Source organism: Spea bombifrons, chromosome 4, assembly GCF_027358695.1.
Source record: "Spea bombifrons isolate aSpeBom1 chromosome 4, aSpeBom1.2.pri, whole genome shotgun sequence".
NCBI classification, from domain to species: domain Eukaryota; kingdom Metazoa; phylum Chordata; class Amphibia; order Anura; family Pelobatidae; genus Spea; species Spea bombifrons.
In genome coordinates, this window is record NC_071090.1 from 64,853,525 (window position 1) to 64,869,170 (window position 15,646).

Consider the following 15,646-nt stretch of genomic DNA (forward strand, 5'->3'; position numbering starts at 1 on the left):
ACCAAATGTTACTTTGCACTTTAATTCCCATAATGAAGTAGGAACGTTCAACTATATGGAAGAGAATGATCAGAACTTTAATCATGCTTAAGCCAGCTCATACACTCAGTTTAAGAAGCTGGCATTCTACTCCCAAGATATATGTTAAGGAGGAATTACCAGCAAAACAATCAATCTTGGCTAATGAGAAAATATTACTGCTAGGTAATGCACACATTCTTCAATTCTAAAATTCACTGTGTGCTACCTGGGGAGCAACAAAAAAACCCCAAAACATAAAAAAAAGGTAAGGTGGTGCAGCCAGTGTTCCAATATACATGTAATAGTGTTAAAGTACCCCTATCAGCTAAACAAACATTCACATGGGACCTGTAAGTTATGTCAACTTTTTATATCACGTTTTCTAGAATGTAAGAAAGGATCACATCCTACCTGTAATGAGCTTTTCAGTAATTATTTAACCCCTTCAATATCGGGGTTATTTAGTACCTTAACTAAGGTTTTTTTTTTGCTATTTTTACAATGTTATTTGTATTAAGATTCCCCTTTTTGTTTAATGTACCCACACAAATCATACATCCTTTTTTCCAGAAAATATAGGGATTTCATTTGAAATCCTAGAAATATGCAAAAAAAAGTTAGTGCTAGTATGTAAAAAAAAAAAAAAAAAAAAAAAAATACACCTATATATAAAAAATTTTTGGGCAATTTTTGGCAACATCCCCTGATAAGACATACCCCACAAACATATTTTGTTATGTTATAGAAGGCCACATCCATCCCTTAAAAATACTACCATGTAGGGTACTGTGTAATACTTCTGACTTTAGGGGAGGGGGTTATACTTTTTACATGTAGTGCTAGGACAATGGGATGTAATGGCTTTTTTTGGACTGTTAAGAGTGTAATATGGATAGAGATCCCTTTAAGGATCTCGTGCAGGTTATATAAGCCAGTGATGTCACAGTGACATCACCGAGCCCACTGTATTGTTTATGTATTTTTTTTTTATTTATTGCTCATTTTTATTTATATTTGGGGGGGAAATTCACTTCAATTGTTCTCTTCCCTCTGATCAGGAAGCAAGGATCCTTAACCTGCATTGCTGCTCACAATGAGCATCATAAGGCAGCAGGGGGAGCAGAGATCCTGTTTGGTATATCTTCATAATGCACATGAAATATTGGATATCTTGTCCTCCAGTGACATGTACAGGAAGGGAATGCCATTAGACATTCCTTATGTAATGGCGCTGGCTGATGGGGAGTCCAGGCTGTCAAGATGGCTCCTGATGTCTCTGCCGCTGTAATAAAATTAGGACGTAGCAGTACGTCATTTTGGGCTTTTTAGGATGTACAGCCGACTCCCTATTGGACTGAAAGGCGTTAATCTCACTTGCTACTTTTTTTGCCAGTTATAAAAAGATTGTGACAACAATTTAATAAGTTGTTATAACAATCAGTAAAAAAATTAAACAGCAGCCTTGGTAGTATTGTATGGTGTAATGATTATAGTCTAGCATGGGAACTGGAGATCCACCCTTCACACACAAAATGTATTGCACCTACTGGTAGTATGTGATAAAATGAAACATATATAAAGTACAGAATTTTCCAGCAATAGCCCCTGGTGCAGGATTTCATGTGATGAGCTGTGATTTAGTCAGTCTTTTAGATAGACTTACCAATACTGCCAGCACTCCTAAATAAGGGTGAGCTACTACATTGAGTATTCCATTTCCAAAACCTAGGGTTTGACGGAGGTCATTCACCTCAGTATTTCTTTTAAAACACAGTAGAAATAACGGATCACAACAAATAGGTGAATAACTTGAGTACCAAAGAGTCCACTTTTTTATGGTCATTTTGACAGTTTACTTTGTCTATGAACACATTACTCAGCCAAAGGTGCTAGCCACACATTACTTTGTCAAGTTGTAGGTACTTTCTTCCCTTTTGAGGTAGATGTTTGCCTTTTCTAGACATTTTCAAACAATAGTTTAACAAAAAGGCAAGTATTTTTTGTTTATTTAAACCTTTGTTCAGATCTCTTTCATAGCCTAATCTTATACTTTTTTGTAATGTGAAACAGTACTTACTGGCATCTGTTGCATAGTAGAAACAAACTGATATATTTAAACAAAATAAACAATATTTGACAAACTGTACTAACTTGTTGCATCCGAACTAATCAGACATAAAAAGAAACAGACGCTCAAAGTGCTTGACCAGAATGTTTTGTAAGTGCAACAATGGTTTAAAAGGGGAAAAAAAAAGGTAAGTCTCATGGCAGTTGCATCTTCCCTCATTAAAGGGAACAGTGAAAAACCTTGTTGGTTCCACTATTTTATCTTCTCTTATCAAGATTACCGAAGATCATGCTTTCCAATGCATTCTGTATCCTTTGGAAATCCTCATGCTTCATTTCCCTACATCGTGAAAGTATAAGTTGGCACATATGCACAACATGACAATGGAAAATAAAATATAATAGATCAGTTTCCTAAATTTAGGCTCCAGGTCTCCTTGTCGATACCAAAAAATCTGAGGGAGATAAAGTGATGTAAATGTTAGCACAAGTATGTGTTTTGCCTACATATGAAGCATCATCAATTCCAAGATAAAATTCTATCAAAGTACCAGTATCAATTTATGCATTTAAGAAAACAAACTGTAACATAATCGTGATTAACAAACACAAAAGTATATTTAAATACACAAAACTTCTGCTCCATTGAGTAATCCTGCTAGTTCACATTTCAACTTAACACCGGAATCGCTTTTACATTAAATTTGAGAATAACTCGTTTAGAAGATCCCTTTAAAATTTGGAAAGTGAAATAATTGTCAACCGCAGTAGTTATCTCTATGACTACAGATTGCTAATGACCTATGAAATATTTTTCTTCCAATATCGGGAAAATTTTAATAAATCTTGGTGCAGGGCCTCCACTAACCCTTCCTAGCTATTCAACCCAGTATAAAATTAACTCATGAATTCCCAGTCTGAACACTTACCAGTATCAAAGCTGTAACGGAGCACAAAAATATGCAGATAGCAAAGAACACATTCACAGGCTTCGGAGGTGGTTGAGGAAAGACAAAAGCGCTGATAAATGTTACCTGTTGGGAGAATGCATATAAAGTGCAAAATTATCCCAGAAGAAAAGCATAATTATATACAATAATATAAACTACACATAAGCAATGTTTTTACTGGAGCAACAGACGTACAGTAGTAAATGTACCGATTTTATTAACTAGAAAACTGGTAGCACAGCGTTTACACATACCATTATGGTTTGAAAACTGCATTGAGGTATTGTTTCCCCGAGCATAAATGTCAATCTGCAACAACTCCAGCAATAGTCGATGGTTGATCTTTTGATATGTAGAAAAATGAAGGCCATCTGATGACTCACTCACAAAAAGGTGAAAGAATAAGTACCACTTTCTTATACAAGGACATTTACTGAAAAGACAAACTACCAAAGAGCCAGCAGCTCCATTCAGGTGAAGCTGAAGCAATCATATGCTGAACAAATACCAAAGTACCCTTGATAAATATGGTGAAACATTACAGAACTGTCAGTTTGTATATATTATTACTGAAATCAATGGGAGAAACCAGAGTTGGGGCACAGGCAACAGGAGATGTGTGCAGCCTGCAAGCCAACTAGCCGTGAACCGGCCTGCCTTTGTATACTTTTACATTTATTTTCCATATGCCAGTCTTTTGGTTTTAGAATATCTTTCAGCTCTCTACAAAACCAGATGGGAATTATTTTCTTTTTACTGGCATGTCTAATACAGGTAGGTTCATTCACTAAAAGGAGAATTGTGTTTCATCTCCTTCACTATACCTGCATGCTTCTGCTGCAGGAAGCACTTGGCTGGCCCTGTATAATGTATACCTAAATCAGCTTAAACAGAGACAACTCAGCCCTTCAGACGCTTCAACCCCTGGCCAATAGGCCTCAATATGCTTTTGCTTCTGAGATTACACTTTTCCGCTGCCCTCATTCAGTCACACAATCTCACATAAATACGGTAACAGATAATTACAGAGTTTCCAAAGTATGTGTAAACAGCCTTTCTAAAAATCCTTTTTTTCTCGTGTGGTTGAACTTGTAATCTACCCAAAACAACTATGAGAAAAATGTTTAGAAACACAAAATTAGTCTCTACACTATTTCAACTCCCTGACATCACTGTCCTAGCGCTTTCATACGCATACACTTTTATTGACGGTGCAGGATGGATTTAGGATTTAGTCGTTACCGCATTCTAGTCCAACAGACAAATTTGAAGACTGGGTTGGGAAGCTCTGCCCTACGCATTATGATGATTGCTTTAATAAAGTCTTGACATTTCAAATGCATTATGCAGGGCCAAAAGAAACCTCCTTGAAGGAAAAGCACACTGGTATTTGGTAACTTGAATGTACACAGACACAAAGAATGTTCAAACATTTGTGTCTAAGTTAATACAGCCAGGTAAGAAAAGTCTGTTCGGATTTCCACATTAAAAAAAAAAAAAAATCAGTTTTCTAACTTCAGGACTAGCCTGTGCAGAGGTTACTAACACACAAATTAGACTATTTTTATAATGTTAGAAATGCTGCTTTCATTCTCCTGGCTCTTCTTAACAATGCACCTCCTGCCTTATTTTCATGTTAAAATTCATTTTGCATGGAGTACATTGCTTCTTTGTGCATGTAAATGGGTACAGACATTTTTTAAAAGGGATACATTAAGCATTTATGTTTAACCACTTCAGTTGACATTACAGCAAATATAAGATGTATGCTATAGAATGTTATTGTTTTAGTTAAATTTAAAAAAAAAAGGTATTTCTCCAAATATGAGTGATTAACCTATTAAATTAAATTAAATCAGTTACAATATAGCCGTTTTACTAATTTGACAGGTTATTATTGTAAATCTTTAAAAATTGCGTCTGGCCAGTGATTTAAAATCAACTTGATTTAAATCAAATCCACCCTCAATAAAATGCATTGAGTCCATGGAAAATTGTGCTCCAATATGAATTAAAAGTTGGGAAATAGTGTTCTATAGTGTGACTATACTAATGATTCCAACCCTGTGAACCAAAGGAATATGTAAAATGTATTGTTAGAACACAGTTAGTCCTGCCATTCATAAAGTAAATGCTAATTACATAATCAAAGTCTGCTATTAGACAATCTAACACCGATGTCAGCTGTGTTTAGGGAAATCAGAGGTTTTACGCTGTAAAGCGGAAATACTACATAGTCTCCTTTCCCTCATTTACCCTGATGTTCTGTGTACAGAGCAAGTGTTATTTATTAAAATAAAAAGTTTAATGCTATTTGGTCAAGAGAACTCTGAGCAGATTATGTATATACTTACCAGAACAAAGAGGGATGTTAATCCACCAACAATCAAATGAATGATTCTATCCTGAAAAGCGGAGACAAAAAAAAAATTGAAATTCCCAGCCATAAAACCTGGTGCACAAATCAATTATATATATAATTTTGATATATAAATATATCAATGTCTAAATCGTGTTGATAATCCAACCCTCATTAAAAGAGAACTTTTTGAATAATTGCTTAACATGGTATTACGTGAATAACGAAAAATTTCACTTATCAGGATAAGGACAAACATGGCATTACTACATAGCATTGATCAAGTACCTCTTGAATTGTGAATTCTATTGAAGTTTGTTCAAGATCTTTGAACTCAAGTTATATTGACTCTACAAATACTTCAAGTTACTTTCATATAAACCAACTACTTTAGAAGGAAGCTGGTATCTGTTTCAAAATGAAATTGTGCAAAATAAAAATAAAAAATAAAAAAACATTCCAAAATGTGACCTGTAAACTTAACAGAATAGGAAACATGAACAATTCTAATGGTGTGGTATAAAACACTGCTTGTGTTGAGTGGCTTCTCAACATAAAATGTTTCTAACATGCTGCAAACTTTTAGAAGAATATAGCAAATCAGAGATAAAAAATACCGATCTGTAAAAGAAATATATAAAGGCTGCAACTTCTCTTAAGCTGTGTGCATCGTTATAAGCAGAGGGGACCTACAGTTGACATCATTTTTTCCACAATACCTCTTGTATTACATTGACACATCTGTGCAACAAAGTCTCACCCTTGCTGAAGTCTCCCCAAACAAAGGTCTGTTGTCCGGGCCACCTGTCCCATAGGTCCTGGTGGTATAATCCTCCATTATAAATGGAGTGTCTTCTTCAGTCATGAACCTAGAGATTGGGTGTTAAAGCATACACCTTGCAGAAGAAAGGCAGGCACCTTCAGAACATGATGCCAAGACTGCTTTGTTCATAGACAGCACAAGCAAAAACAGTTGCTGTACTCTTTGCTGAAGGGCAATCCCCTGAAGTTTCACTTCATGTTGACCTGCTTCCTGTAGACAAAAAGAACACGACATTGACCTGAAGAGTCAATTTACAAAAAAGCAGGAGGTGTGGTCATGGTAGGCGACCCGCAGCCCTTGCTGAACTTTAAGCTCATTTGTTCCAGTCAAGGCATAGATCAAAACTTTACTAGTGTTCTATTTAACTTTGTAGCATAGATGCAAAGTCAGATGCGATCCAATTATTACTTCTCAACCAACTCCCTACTCAGTGCTTTTATTTTGCTCTTTCGCCATTACATTGCCGCAAACAAGTTTCTAACTCTTGTTTCTAATCTGAAACATTTCTTCAACTATACTTAAAGCATTAGATCCCATCTAGACATTCTGACCTTTCTGGAAATGTAATTTAGCAATACATCCGTACAGTGAGCTCTTTTATGTCAGTTTTCACTGCACCGTAACTGGTGAAAAAAATCTTTATATTGTTCTAAACATTTGTCTAGTTTTATTAAGCTAAGTTCTCCTTCAAGTCTTACTTGTGCTAAACATTTGCTTTGAAGAAAACCTGATTAGTTCAACTGGTGTAGCCAAACGAACCAGACAATATTTACGTTTCATGAGTAACAATGAAGACCATCTGAATCTCTCCTTATTCGTAAAACAAGTAAATAAAGCTATTATTTTTCTCCGTCTCCCAGTCGTATGAGCAAGTCGCCCAAAGCAAATATTACAACATACAAATTATACAGACTCAAGCAATGTCATTATGACACCATTTGGGCTACTGAAGACATCCCTGGGATCTATAGAGACTTCAAAGTTATCTCCAGCCACAAAAGGGTTACAATGGAGGGGAAAGAAATAACTTTAAAAACTAAAAAAAAGTACAAAAAAGTAAAACAACAAAGCATCAACACATTCCATAGTACTAATCATTCATATGCACATAATTCATTTATCAAAACTACCTACAGCTTGTACCTTTTTGACAGTATATAGACTAATTTATTTGCAGCACTACTGACATCCCCAATAAGTTAATTTCTTTTCCTATCCGACATTCTTCTCACCCACATTTACTAAAGCTGCTCGAACCAGTACAGGAACAACCAGCAACTTAACACAAACTTAATAGGAAGCCATAAATCGCTGGGGTGGTATAATCATGCAAGCTTCAGACTGCTTGAAAGCCAACATTAAGAAACCTAGCTCTTTGGTAAACTGCAATGCAAAATATAATAAAGCAGACACCATTATTTTTCTTGTACACACATACTTCTGGTATGGATTGACAGCTTTTGGTATACAACACAGCCAAATACAGTAACACCATCAATGCATAGGTTTGTCAGGTTGTTTTGGGGCTAAAAGGACACATTTGGGAGGTGTGGATTTTTTTTAACTTGGAATTTTGGCATCTAGTCATTCTGCCCTATCTTTGAAGCCGGTCAATTCAATTTACCCCATCAGACCATGTTTTAAAAAAAATAAAAAAAAAAATTTAACTAGACACCCCAGGGTAATTCAAATGGTGGTATCTTAACAACGGATATTGGACGGTTTTTCTTCCTACATTTTCTTGAAATTGGAGGGTTCACTTGGAGGGTGTCATGATGACATCACTGGGGTATTTTTTTTATTTCCATTTTTTAATTAATTATATTTATTTTTGGGTCTCCTTAGAATAATTTGGCCAAATACATCTCCTTCAAACCAAAGAGCTACAGGGCAGGGAAAGAGAGCAAATGCATAGGGAAACTCTGTAGAATCCCTCCATGCAAGACAGAAAAGTTAAATTAAAGGAGACAGCTATCACATGCATTAAAGTATCCCTATTAGTATTTATAGCACATAAAAGTTCATTATATATATATATATATATATATATATATATATATATATACATATATACATAATGCATTTTTTTTGTAAAGAGTTTCTTAGCAAAGACATTTATTACGATTCATGTAGCCTACACAATGGCAGAGTTAACACATCTCTCTTATACTAGTACTTTAACATGCATTCTTTGCTGTAAGGTTTACTGGAACAAAACATTTAAATATTCTAAGAACAGAAATAAATAGTCATGGCAGAAAAGGACTGGACCATCATGTCTGTTGCATTTGAATACGTTTTTACTTGTTAATTAGTTTAAGTATTTCTTAAGATCCATTACTGTACTTTCTGTTGTGAATGCATATCCATTGCTTGTCTTACTCTGAAAGCATCATTACATTTATGTTAAGTTTTATTTAATGTTCGGAACTGTAAGATGCAGAATTTGGGAACATAACTGACTGGCTTTAATTTAAATTGTGGTTCAGTGTGGATTCACAGTTCACTGAATAACTAATATTCCCAGGGAACGCTGACATTTTCAAAATGGAAAACATCATTGTTTATTTCTTGCTATTCTTACATTGTTTTCTTTGTAAATGAAACAAATATTGCCTGCATTATATCAGACGTGACGTTGAACGTAAAGAAACATATTTCAAATTAATAAAGCTTTATTTAGGATAGTTAAGGGTCACCTTCGCCATTGCATGCTCATTAATGCATATGATAGCTGAGTGTCACCTTATGTCATACCTTCCTCAGCATCAAAGCCTGTTTGCTGAATGCATCAGCTGTTGACCAGTATGCATGTATTTACCATCGGCCAACTCGAGTTGGAAATGAACCCTCTTGTGCATGGACAGAAAGCGCTCCCACTGATCCTAATTGGACACTTCACTGCCAGTAATAGGACGCTCCAAGTAGCCAATAGTAAAAATTACTCAAATACTAATATGCATTCTTCTTTGGTAGTGCTGTACGGGGCATTGGACTTTAAACCAGATTTGTTACTCTTCCAGAGTTGTGTATTTCATAGTTTAGCACACTTAACCCCTTCGCGACCTTTGCCGGTTCAGGACCGTCATGACAAGAAGGTCACTAAATGACCTTTGACGGTCCTGAACCGTCAAAAAGTTAAATAAGCTTAAACGGCCTTGCTGCAATGCCTCGATGTCGAGGCATTCAGCAAGGCCGAGATCGGCATCGGGGGCCATGTCTGGCCCCTCCCCGGGGCGTCAACAGCCGCCATACATTGTATGGCGGCGGACGCCCGTTTTAAAAGCGTTTAGGAGGCGATCAACGATCGCCTCCTAAACTTCAATGGTGTCGCTGGAATGCCTCGATCAGGAGGCATCCAGCGACACCAAACACTTACCTCTGGATGGGCTGTGACCGCTCCGGAGAGCGGTCACAGCCGCAGCTGCCGGTGATCTTCGCCATCAAGTAAGATGGCCGCCGCTCTGTAAAAAAAAAACAAACAAGAAAAAGTTTGCTAGATGGTCTCCAGACCCTCTAGAGAACTGGCTCCACTTGCTGGTTGAATACAGGTACTGCATTCAACCATGCAAGTCAATGGAGCCCAGCTTTCTAATCACTATGTGATTAGTAAAATATTCAAAAAAAAATTAAAAAAAAAAATGGAAAAAAAAAAAAAATGTGCTAACATTTAAAAATAATTATGCAGTGATGTCACTAGATGAACCATCCAGTACCAGCAAAATGTGTAAAAAAAATATAAAAAAAGTATTAAAAAAATAAAGTTTATTATTTTGAGCAAGTGCTAAAATTTCTCAAAAATCTCAAAGAGTTAAAATAAAAGCACTTCAAATACCCAAGGGGTGTCTAATATATAAAAAAAAAAATGGCTGATGGGGTAAATTGGAGTGGCCTAGCTCACAGATAGGGCATAGGTACAGACTGACCAAAATGGAGAAAAAAAGCGCACTTCCCAAATGTGGCATTTTAAATCTGAAACAACCCGACAAACCCATGCATGTCGGGTATCACTGCACTCAGGAGATGTTCCTGAACACATATTGGGGGGTTGTTTGACAGTGACATATACCAGAACCTGTATATCTATAACTAAAATACAATTTGTGTGAAAAAAATTACTATTACAAAGTTTGACAAAGTGTAGTTCTATAATTGGTGCATGGAAAGGGTTAAAATAACAGCATTCGGAATACCCTGGGGTGTCTAGTTTTCCAAAATATATGGTTTGAATGCGTTAAATTGAGTTAACCGGCTTCAAAGATATTCCAAAGAGGAGATGGAGGCAGAATGACCAAATGATCACCTGAATTACGCATGCCCCAAAAGTAGCCTTTTACCAGCCAAACAATCTGACAAACCCATGCATGTGGGGTATCGCTGTACTCAGGAGATGTTCCTGAACACACATTGGGGTGTTGTTTGATTGTGACATATACCAGAACCTGTATATCTATAACTAAAGTACAATTTGTGTGGAAAAAAAATAACAAAAATTACTATTACAAAGTTTGACAAAGTGTAGTTCTATAATTGGTGCATGGAAAGGGTTACAATAACAGCATTTGGAATACCCTGTGGTGTCTAGTTTTCAAAAATATATGGTTTGAATGGGTTAAATTGAGTTAACCGGCTTCAAAGATGTTCCAAAGAGGAGATGTAGGCAGACTGACCAGATTTGTTAAAAAAGATTTGGAAATCATAAAACGCTGCTTGTACTTATTGCCCTATAACGTACAAAAAACAGCAAAAAAAACATAAAAACATTGGGTATCTCTAAACTCAGGACAAGTAGTAGAATCTATTTAGCTAGTTTTTTTACTTGCTTTTTTTAGGTGAGTAAAAGATTTTTCAAATAAAAGTCATAAAATGTCTTTTTTTTCAATTTTTCACCATGTTTTTTTTATTTTTTTTATAGTAAATAAGATGATACGATCAAATCATAATGGTATCTGAAGAAAGCCCATCTTGTCCTGAAAAAAACAATATATAACTTATGTGGGTACACTAAATGGGTGAGGAGAAAATTACACCTGAACACAAGCACCACAAAAGTGTCAAAACAGCCTCGGTCCCACAGGGTAGAAAACGAAAAATGAGCCCGGTCCTTAAGGGGTTAATATATATAAACATATTTACAGATTAAAATACACAATGTATATTCATTAACATATCAGAGCTATTGGCTGTTTTATCTGGTAATATAATGACATGCTCCAAGCATACCAAGGTTTTCAGGAAAAGAGATATAAAGCCTGTATGTAAAGGATAAAACTAAAAGCAGTATCATAAACAAACATAAGGATTATTTGGGATTGGGCCTTCCTCCAAATCACTTAACTCATCTGTTCCCACTCGAGTAAGTAAAAGCAGGTGCCAATAATCAAATGTTGGGTCTAGAAGAGATAAAGTGTCTTCATGGACAGGTAGGCCCGGCTTCCACACACAGCTCTTTGTTATTGCACTATTATCAGCTGACTGACTGGCAGGCTGACGTACATTAACGTAGCGTTTAATGAAGTGCATGCCAAATCACATACAATACACGGATGCATGCCAAAAACACATACAATACACGGAAGGTGTTCAACAAGCCCCACCGCGAAGATATAAACAGCGCCACATTGGCTTGCATGCCCTTCAGATACTAACACCCCAGCAGGATGCTAATTTCACCTCGGTCACCCTCCGTAACCCTTTCAATGCTCACTGTAAACTGTAGTTAACGGCAGTACTACATAATGCACCAGCCACCCCCGTTTGAAAGTGTCTTGTCAAACGCATCACTAACCACAGAACAGGGGACACACTCCCTGCCTTCCCCTACAACGTGTCACCTGCAGCATTCCGCCGGTGTGAAGCGCGCCACCATGAGCCGCCAATCCCGACTTCAGCACATCGGGAGTGCGTTACCCGGACAACCAAACCCAGGATAGTGCTCAACGGGAGCGAGTCAGCGAGAAAGAGATGGGTGGTGTGCGCATGCGCAGTTACACCTTCTACTTCCCATTGGCCGGGAGGCTGGACTAGAGTGAAGCACGCCGTCCCCGCGTATGCGTCATTCGCAGCGTGAAATAAATGTTTTGTTACCTGTTCGTTTCAAAAGTTACTGTGACGGCGACAGAATGGGTCACGGAAAAGAATAATGTAATTGTATTTCCGCTGAAAGAAACAAAGCGCTACCTGGCATAACGTTCACACTTAAAATGTTCCTCTATGAATAGTGAAGGACTGAAAATTATATTATACCGTTAGTAAATAGCTAGTTTATTATTATTGCAAAAAATACAACCACCGAATTTTACTGTAACAGAGACCATGTTGACTGTAAGCTGTCACCCTCACATGTTTTAGTATAAGTAAATAAATTAAGCGTTTGAGAATCAGTGTAACGTGTTTGTTAATAGTTTATAAAATTACCTTATAGCGGACGTGTGTGTGGCAGAACTCAGGTCCCTGGTGCAAAAATTGACTCGGGGCCCCCCAACTTCACAGCTTGTCTGTGCCTTCTTTGCCCCTTGCCCCCCCTTCCAACATACACTCTGAAACACACACTCACACACGTACACATTCATTCTAACACACACTCAATTTCACCCCACTTACACATCCATGCTCACACACACAATTACACATCCATGCTCACATACCTACATGCACCGTAGTAAATTGCTTATTTTGAAATAAATGGCAGCACTATCCATGCAGGACGTCTGGCACATTTTTCACACCTCATTTTTTTTTTGTTCAGAGTGTAGAGCCATTTTTATTCTAATCAGTTCATTGCAACCTTGTAAATGAAGGAGAAACTGTCATAATATATATCGTATTGTTGGACTGGGGTGACATCCAGCCGGCTTTGCCTAGTGAAAGGCACTACATACTAGACGTGCACTCCTTTGCATACAAATTTCCCAATTTCGTCAATTTGTATGAATATTCTAAAACAAAAATTCTAGCGCTACTAATTATTTTTTTTGCATTTCATTAGGTTTTTTTCACTCTCACACTGTTATTCTCACTTGCTCTGTCAATGTCTCCCTAGCCTCTCTGTGTCTCTGCTTCTCGTTCACTCCACTACTTGTTCTCCGTTACTACACTTCTCTTTCTCTGCATATCCATGTGCATTATTCTTGCCTGGTGTAGACCCATTCCTCCAGTTGGGGGGAGAGGGTGTGCCGAGCCTCTGCCCTGTCCCAGAACCACTACACCAGGCTAGGATAACAGTACAGAGAGCCAGGACAACCTGAGAAATCAGCAGAAATGGAGAACCAGAAGCAGAGCCATGGAGAAGGTAGGGAGACACGTTTCCTAAATGGGAAAAGCCCTCTGAATTGCATCCAAACTGAAATTGCAGAAAATGAAATTTTCGAACAAAACTCCAGCAATCATAGAAACAACTGCACATAAAGTCTTCCAATCCAGTATGTGAAATGACACCCCGATATTTAGAATAATCAAATTCTAGAGTCCTAAATGTAAACTAATCAGCATTGGTCTTTGTGGTGTTGGTTGTCTATACAGTGCTAAATATCTTAGTAAATATTAAACATGTTCTTAAATTTCCAGATTCATTGAGGCCTTCTTTTCCCATGAAAGCTCATTTGTGATATTAGCAGAAGGAAGAGTCGACAGTTATACACTTTGTGCAAGAGTGTATATTTCATTAAACAGATTGGAATGTATATTTATATTTACCCGATAAATCAATATACCAGACAGCTGTTCTATAGGGATATTATGTATAACCCGTTATTAAATGCATTGAGAAAAAATCTACACAGAATACAAATGACATTTTTAATATGCATAAACTTTAACTTTATGGACCTCTTTCTCTTCACATTCCCTTTGCTTGTTGTAATAATAGAAAGTATTATCTTTTCTTTGAAGTTTTTTCACAAAGCCAGTCTCAGGCCAGCGATCCACCTGTCACAGATAAAAAGAAGGATATTGAGTGAACTATATTAAATATTATTTAGTTACTGCTCAATAGTTGACCTTTTGCTAAATGTGCTTTTTCACCCATCACAAATTATCTCATTATAACAATACTTATGAATTAAATAGAAAAGCCTTACCAGTTCTACATGTTTAATGTGTTTGTATTCCAATTCATCTCGATACCCGGCTGTTTGAAACCTGTAGAGGTTTTCAATCTCATCTGACCACTGCTTTGCACGAGTCATTGACTTTGGTTTCATTTCAGAAGAAATGGCTCCAAAATCTTCAGACATTGTATCAAAATATCTTAATGTCTTCAAACTGCAATTTTACACATTGAAAAGAAAACACAAAATTATGAGGGGTCTACAAAATCATTAAAACATACATTTCATCTACAAATATACTGCTAGTAAAACAAAGTGCAAAATTTCTAAAGCTCATCTTCCATTTAGTGGGACACTCCAGCCACCATATGTAGCTTTAATGCATATGATAGCTAAAAGGCTTCTTTACATTAATGCGGTATCCCCCTTCCCATCAATCCCCCATATGCATTTGCCCCTTTGCCCACCCTTCTGCTTTCTTCTAAGCTCCAGCACTGGCTCAGTGAACATCGCAAGCGGCTACTACTTAAGGCAAGCTTACTATTGTTTTCAATAATGCATTTCAGTACTTTAATGTGCATTATTCTTCAGAATGGCTCTAATACTAATGGAGACTTGGACAGGAGGAGATTTAAGTGTATGTTGGCAAGTGCAACAGCAACACATCCAGTAATCTTTTACATTAAACCATACATATTGTTCCCGCATTATACTGTTACCATATGGGAAAAGAGAAAATCAGGAAGAATGTAGTTGGAAGAAAGGGGGTTTTTGACATGGTACCATCACTACTTGCCTCTCAGGATTTCCCAGAGTAACACGATGTTTGTTGATGTCATCCCTTTGGGATATTACTAGTGGTATTAATATTATTAAAGGTTATAGTCTAACACAAACTGAACTGGCACCTAACGTTAGGGTTAAGGTGATATGATTGGTTCTGTCCTGAAAATGATGGTTTACCAGCCTGACTAGGAGTAACGCAGAGTGTTACAAAGGAAACAATGTCATTCGGATCCAAAAAGTTCTCACTTGCTTTCGCCTTTGGTCTCTGGGGTAAGTGCCGGCCGCCCGGTTCTGTTATGCAGATAATAGCAGATAATAGAGTGAATGAGTGATCGGTGTTCCCTGACGCCGAAACTGAGCTTCTCGCTGGAACGCTTTAAGCCGGCGGCTGACAGAATCCGTTAAATCCGCCCCTAAGATGCACACAAACGGTATCCAAGCAACCATAACGCGACTCCACCCGCTGATACAATTGTCAGAGGCCGAATATGAGCTATCCCCAGGAGTCAGGGCGGAGCCTGAAGGGTGCGTAGCTAAGCGGGGAGAGAGGACACCCTCTCGATTGGCTGTAGCGCGAGAGACCGAAGGTTAA

The 15,646-nt window shown here is 37.3% G+C and overlaps 2 protein-coding genes across 3 annotated transcripts; both read right to left on the reverse strand.

Moving 5' to 3' along the window:
* Positions 1 to 1,850: 1,850 nt before the first annotated feature.
* Positions 1,851 to 12,198, reverse strand: TMEM243 (transmembrane protein 243). Of its 2 annotated transcripts, none has more exons than XM_053465344.1 (5): positions 12,055 to 12,198; positions 6,158 to 6,430; positions 5,393 to 5,443; positions 3,018 to 3,122; positions 1,851 to 2,543 (listed from the first exon to the last, which is right to left on the reverse strand). In XM_053465344.1, the coding sequence occupies exons 2-5, from the start codon at positions 6,260 to 6,262 to the stop codon at positions 2,421 to 2,423; spliced, it is 384 nt and encodes a 127-aa protein (XP_053321319.1). In that variant the 5' UTR covers positions 6,263 to 6,430; positions 12,055 to 12,198; the 3' UTR covers positions 1,851 to 2,420. The 2 variants fall into 2 exon arrangements, with proteins under 2 accessions (XP_053321319.1, XP_053321320.1); XM_053465345.1 differs by having other exon boundaries at positions 12,009 to 12,151.
* A 1,796-nt stretch (positions 12,199 to 13,994) lies between these two features.
* Positions 13,995 to 15,502, reverse strand: MEIG1 (meiosis/spermiogenesis associated 1). The gene is made up of 3 exons (XM_053465346.1): positions 15,311 to 15,502; positions 14,299 to 14,482; positions 13,995 to 14,146 (listed from the first exon to the last, which is right to left on the reverse strand). Exons 2-3 carry the CDS (start codon positions 14,452 to 14,454, stop codon positions 14,018 to 14,020), a joined length of 285 nt encoding a protein of 94 aa, XP_053321321.1. The 5' UTR covers positions 14,455 to 14,482; positions 15,311 to 15,502; the 3' UTR covers positions 13,995 to 14,017.
* Between the last annotated feature and the right edge of the window lie 144 nt (positions 15,503 to 15,646).

What these genes read in the sequence shown, in the direction of transcription:
- TMEM243 (XM_053465344.1), bottom strand. Translation starts at nt 6,262, where the DNA reads ATGACTGAAGAAGACACTCCATTTATAATGGAGGATTATACCACCAGG. An exon ending in TAACATCCCTCTTTGTTCTG is followed by an intron (nt 3,123 to 5,392) that starts GTAAGTATATAC and finishes TTCTCCCAACAG; the next exon opens with GTAACATTTATCAGCGCTTT. An exon ending in CCGTTACAGCTTTGATACTG is followed by an intron (nt 2,544 to 3,017) that starts GTAAGTGTTCAG and finishes TATCTCCCTCAG; the next exon opens with ATTTTTTGGTATCGACAAGG.
- MEIG1 (XM_053465346.1), bottom strand. Translation starts at nt 14,454, where the DNA reads ATGTCTGAAGATTTTGGAGCCATTTCTTCTGAAATGAAACCAAAGTCA. An exon ending in ACATTAAACATGTAGAACTG is followed by an intron (nt 14,147 to 14,298) that starts GTAAGGCTTTTC and finishes TATCTGTGACAG; the next exon opens with GTGGATCGCTGGCCTGAGAC.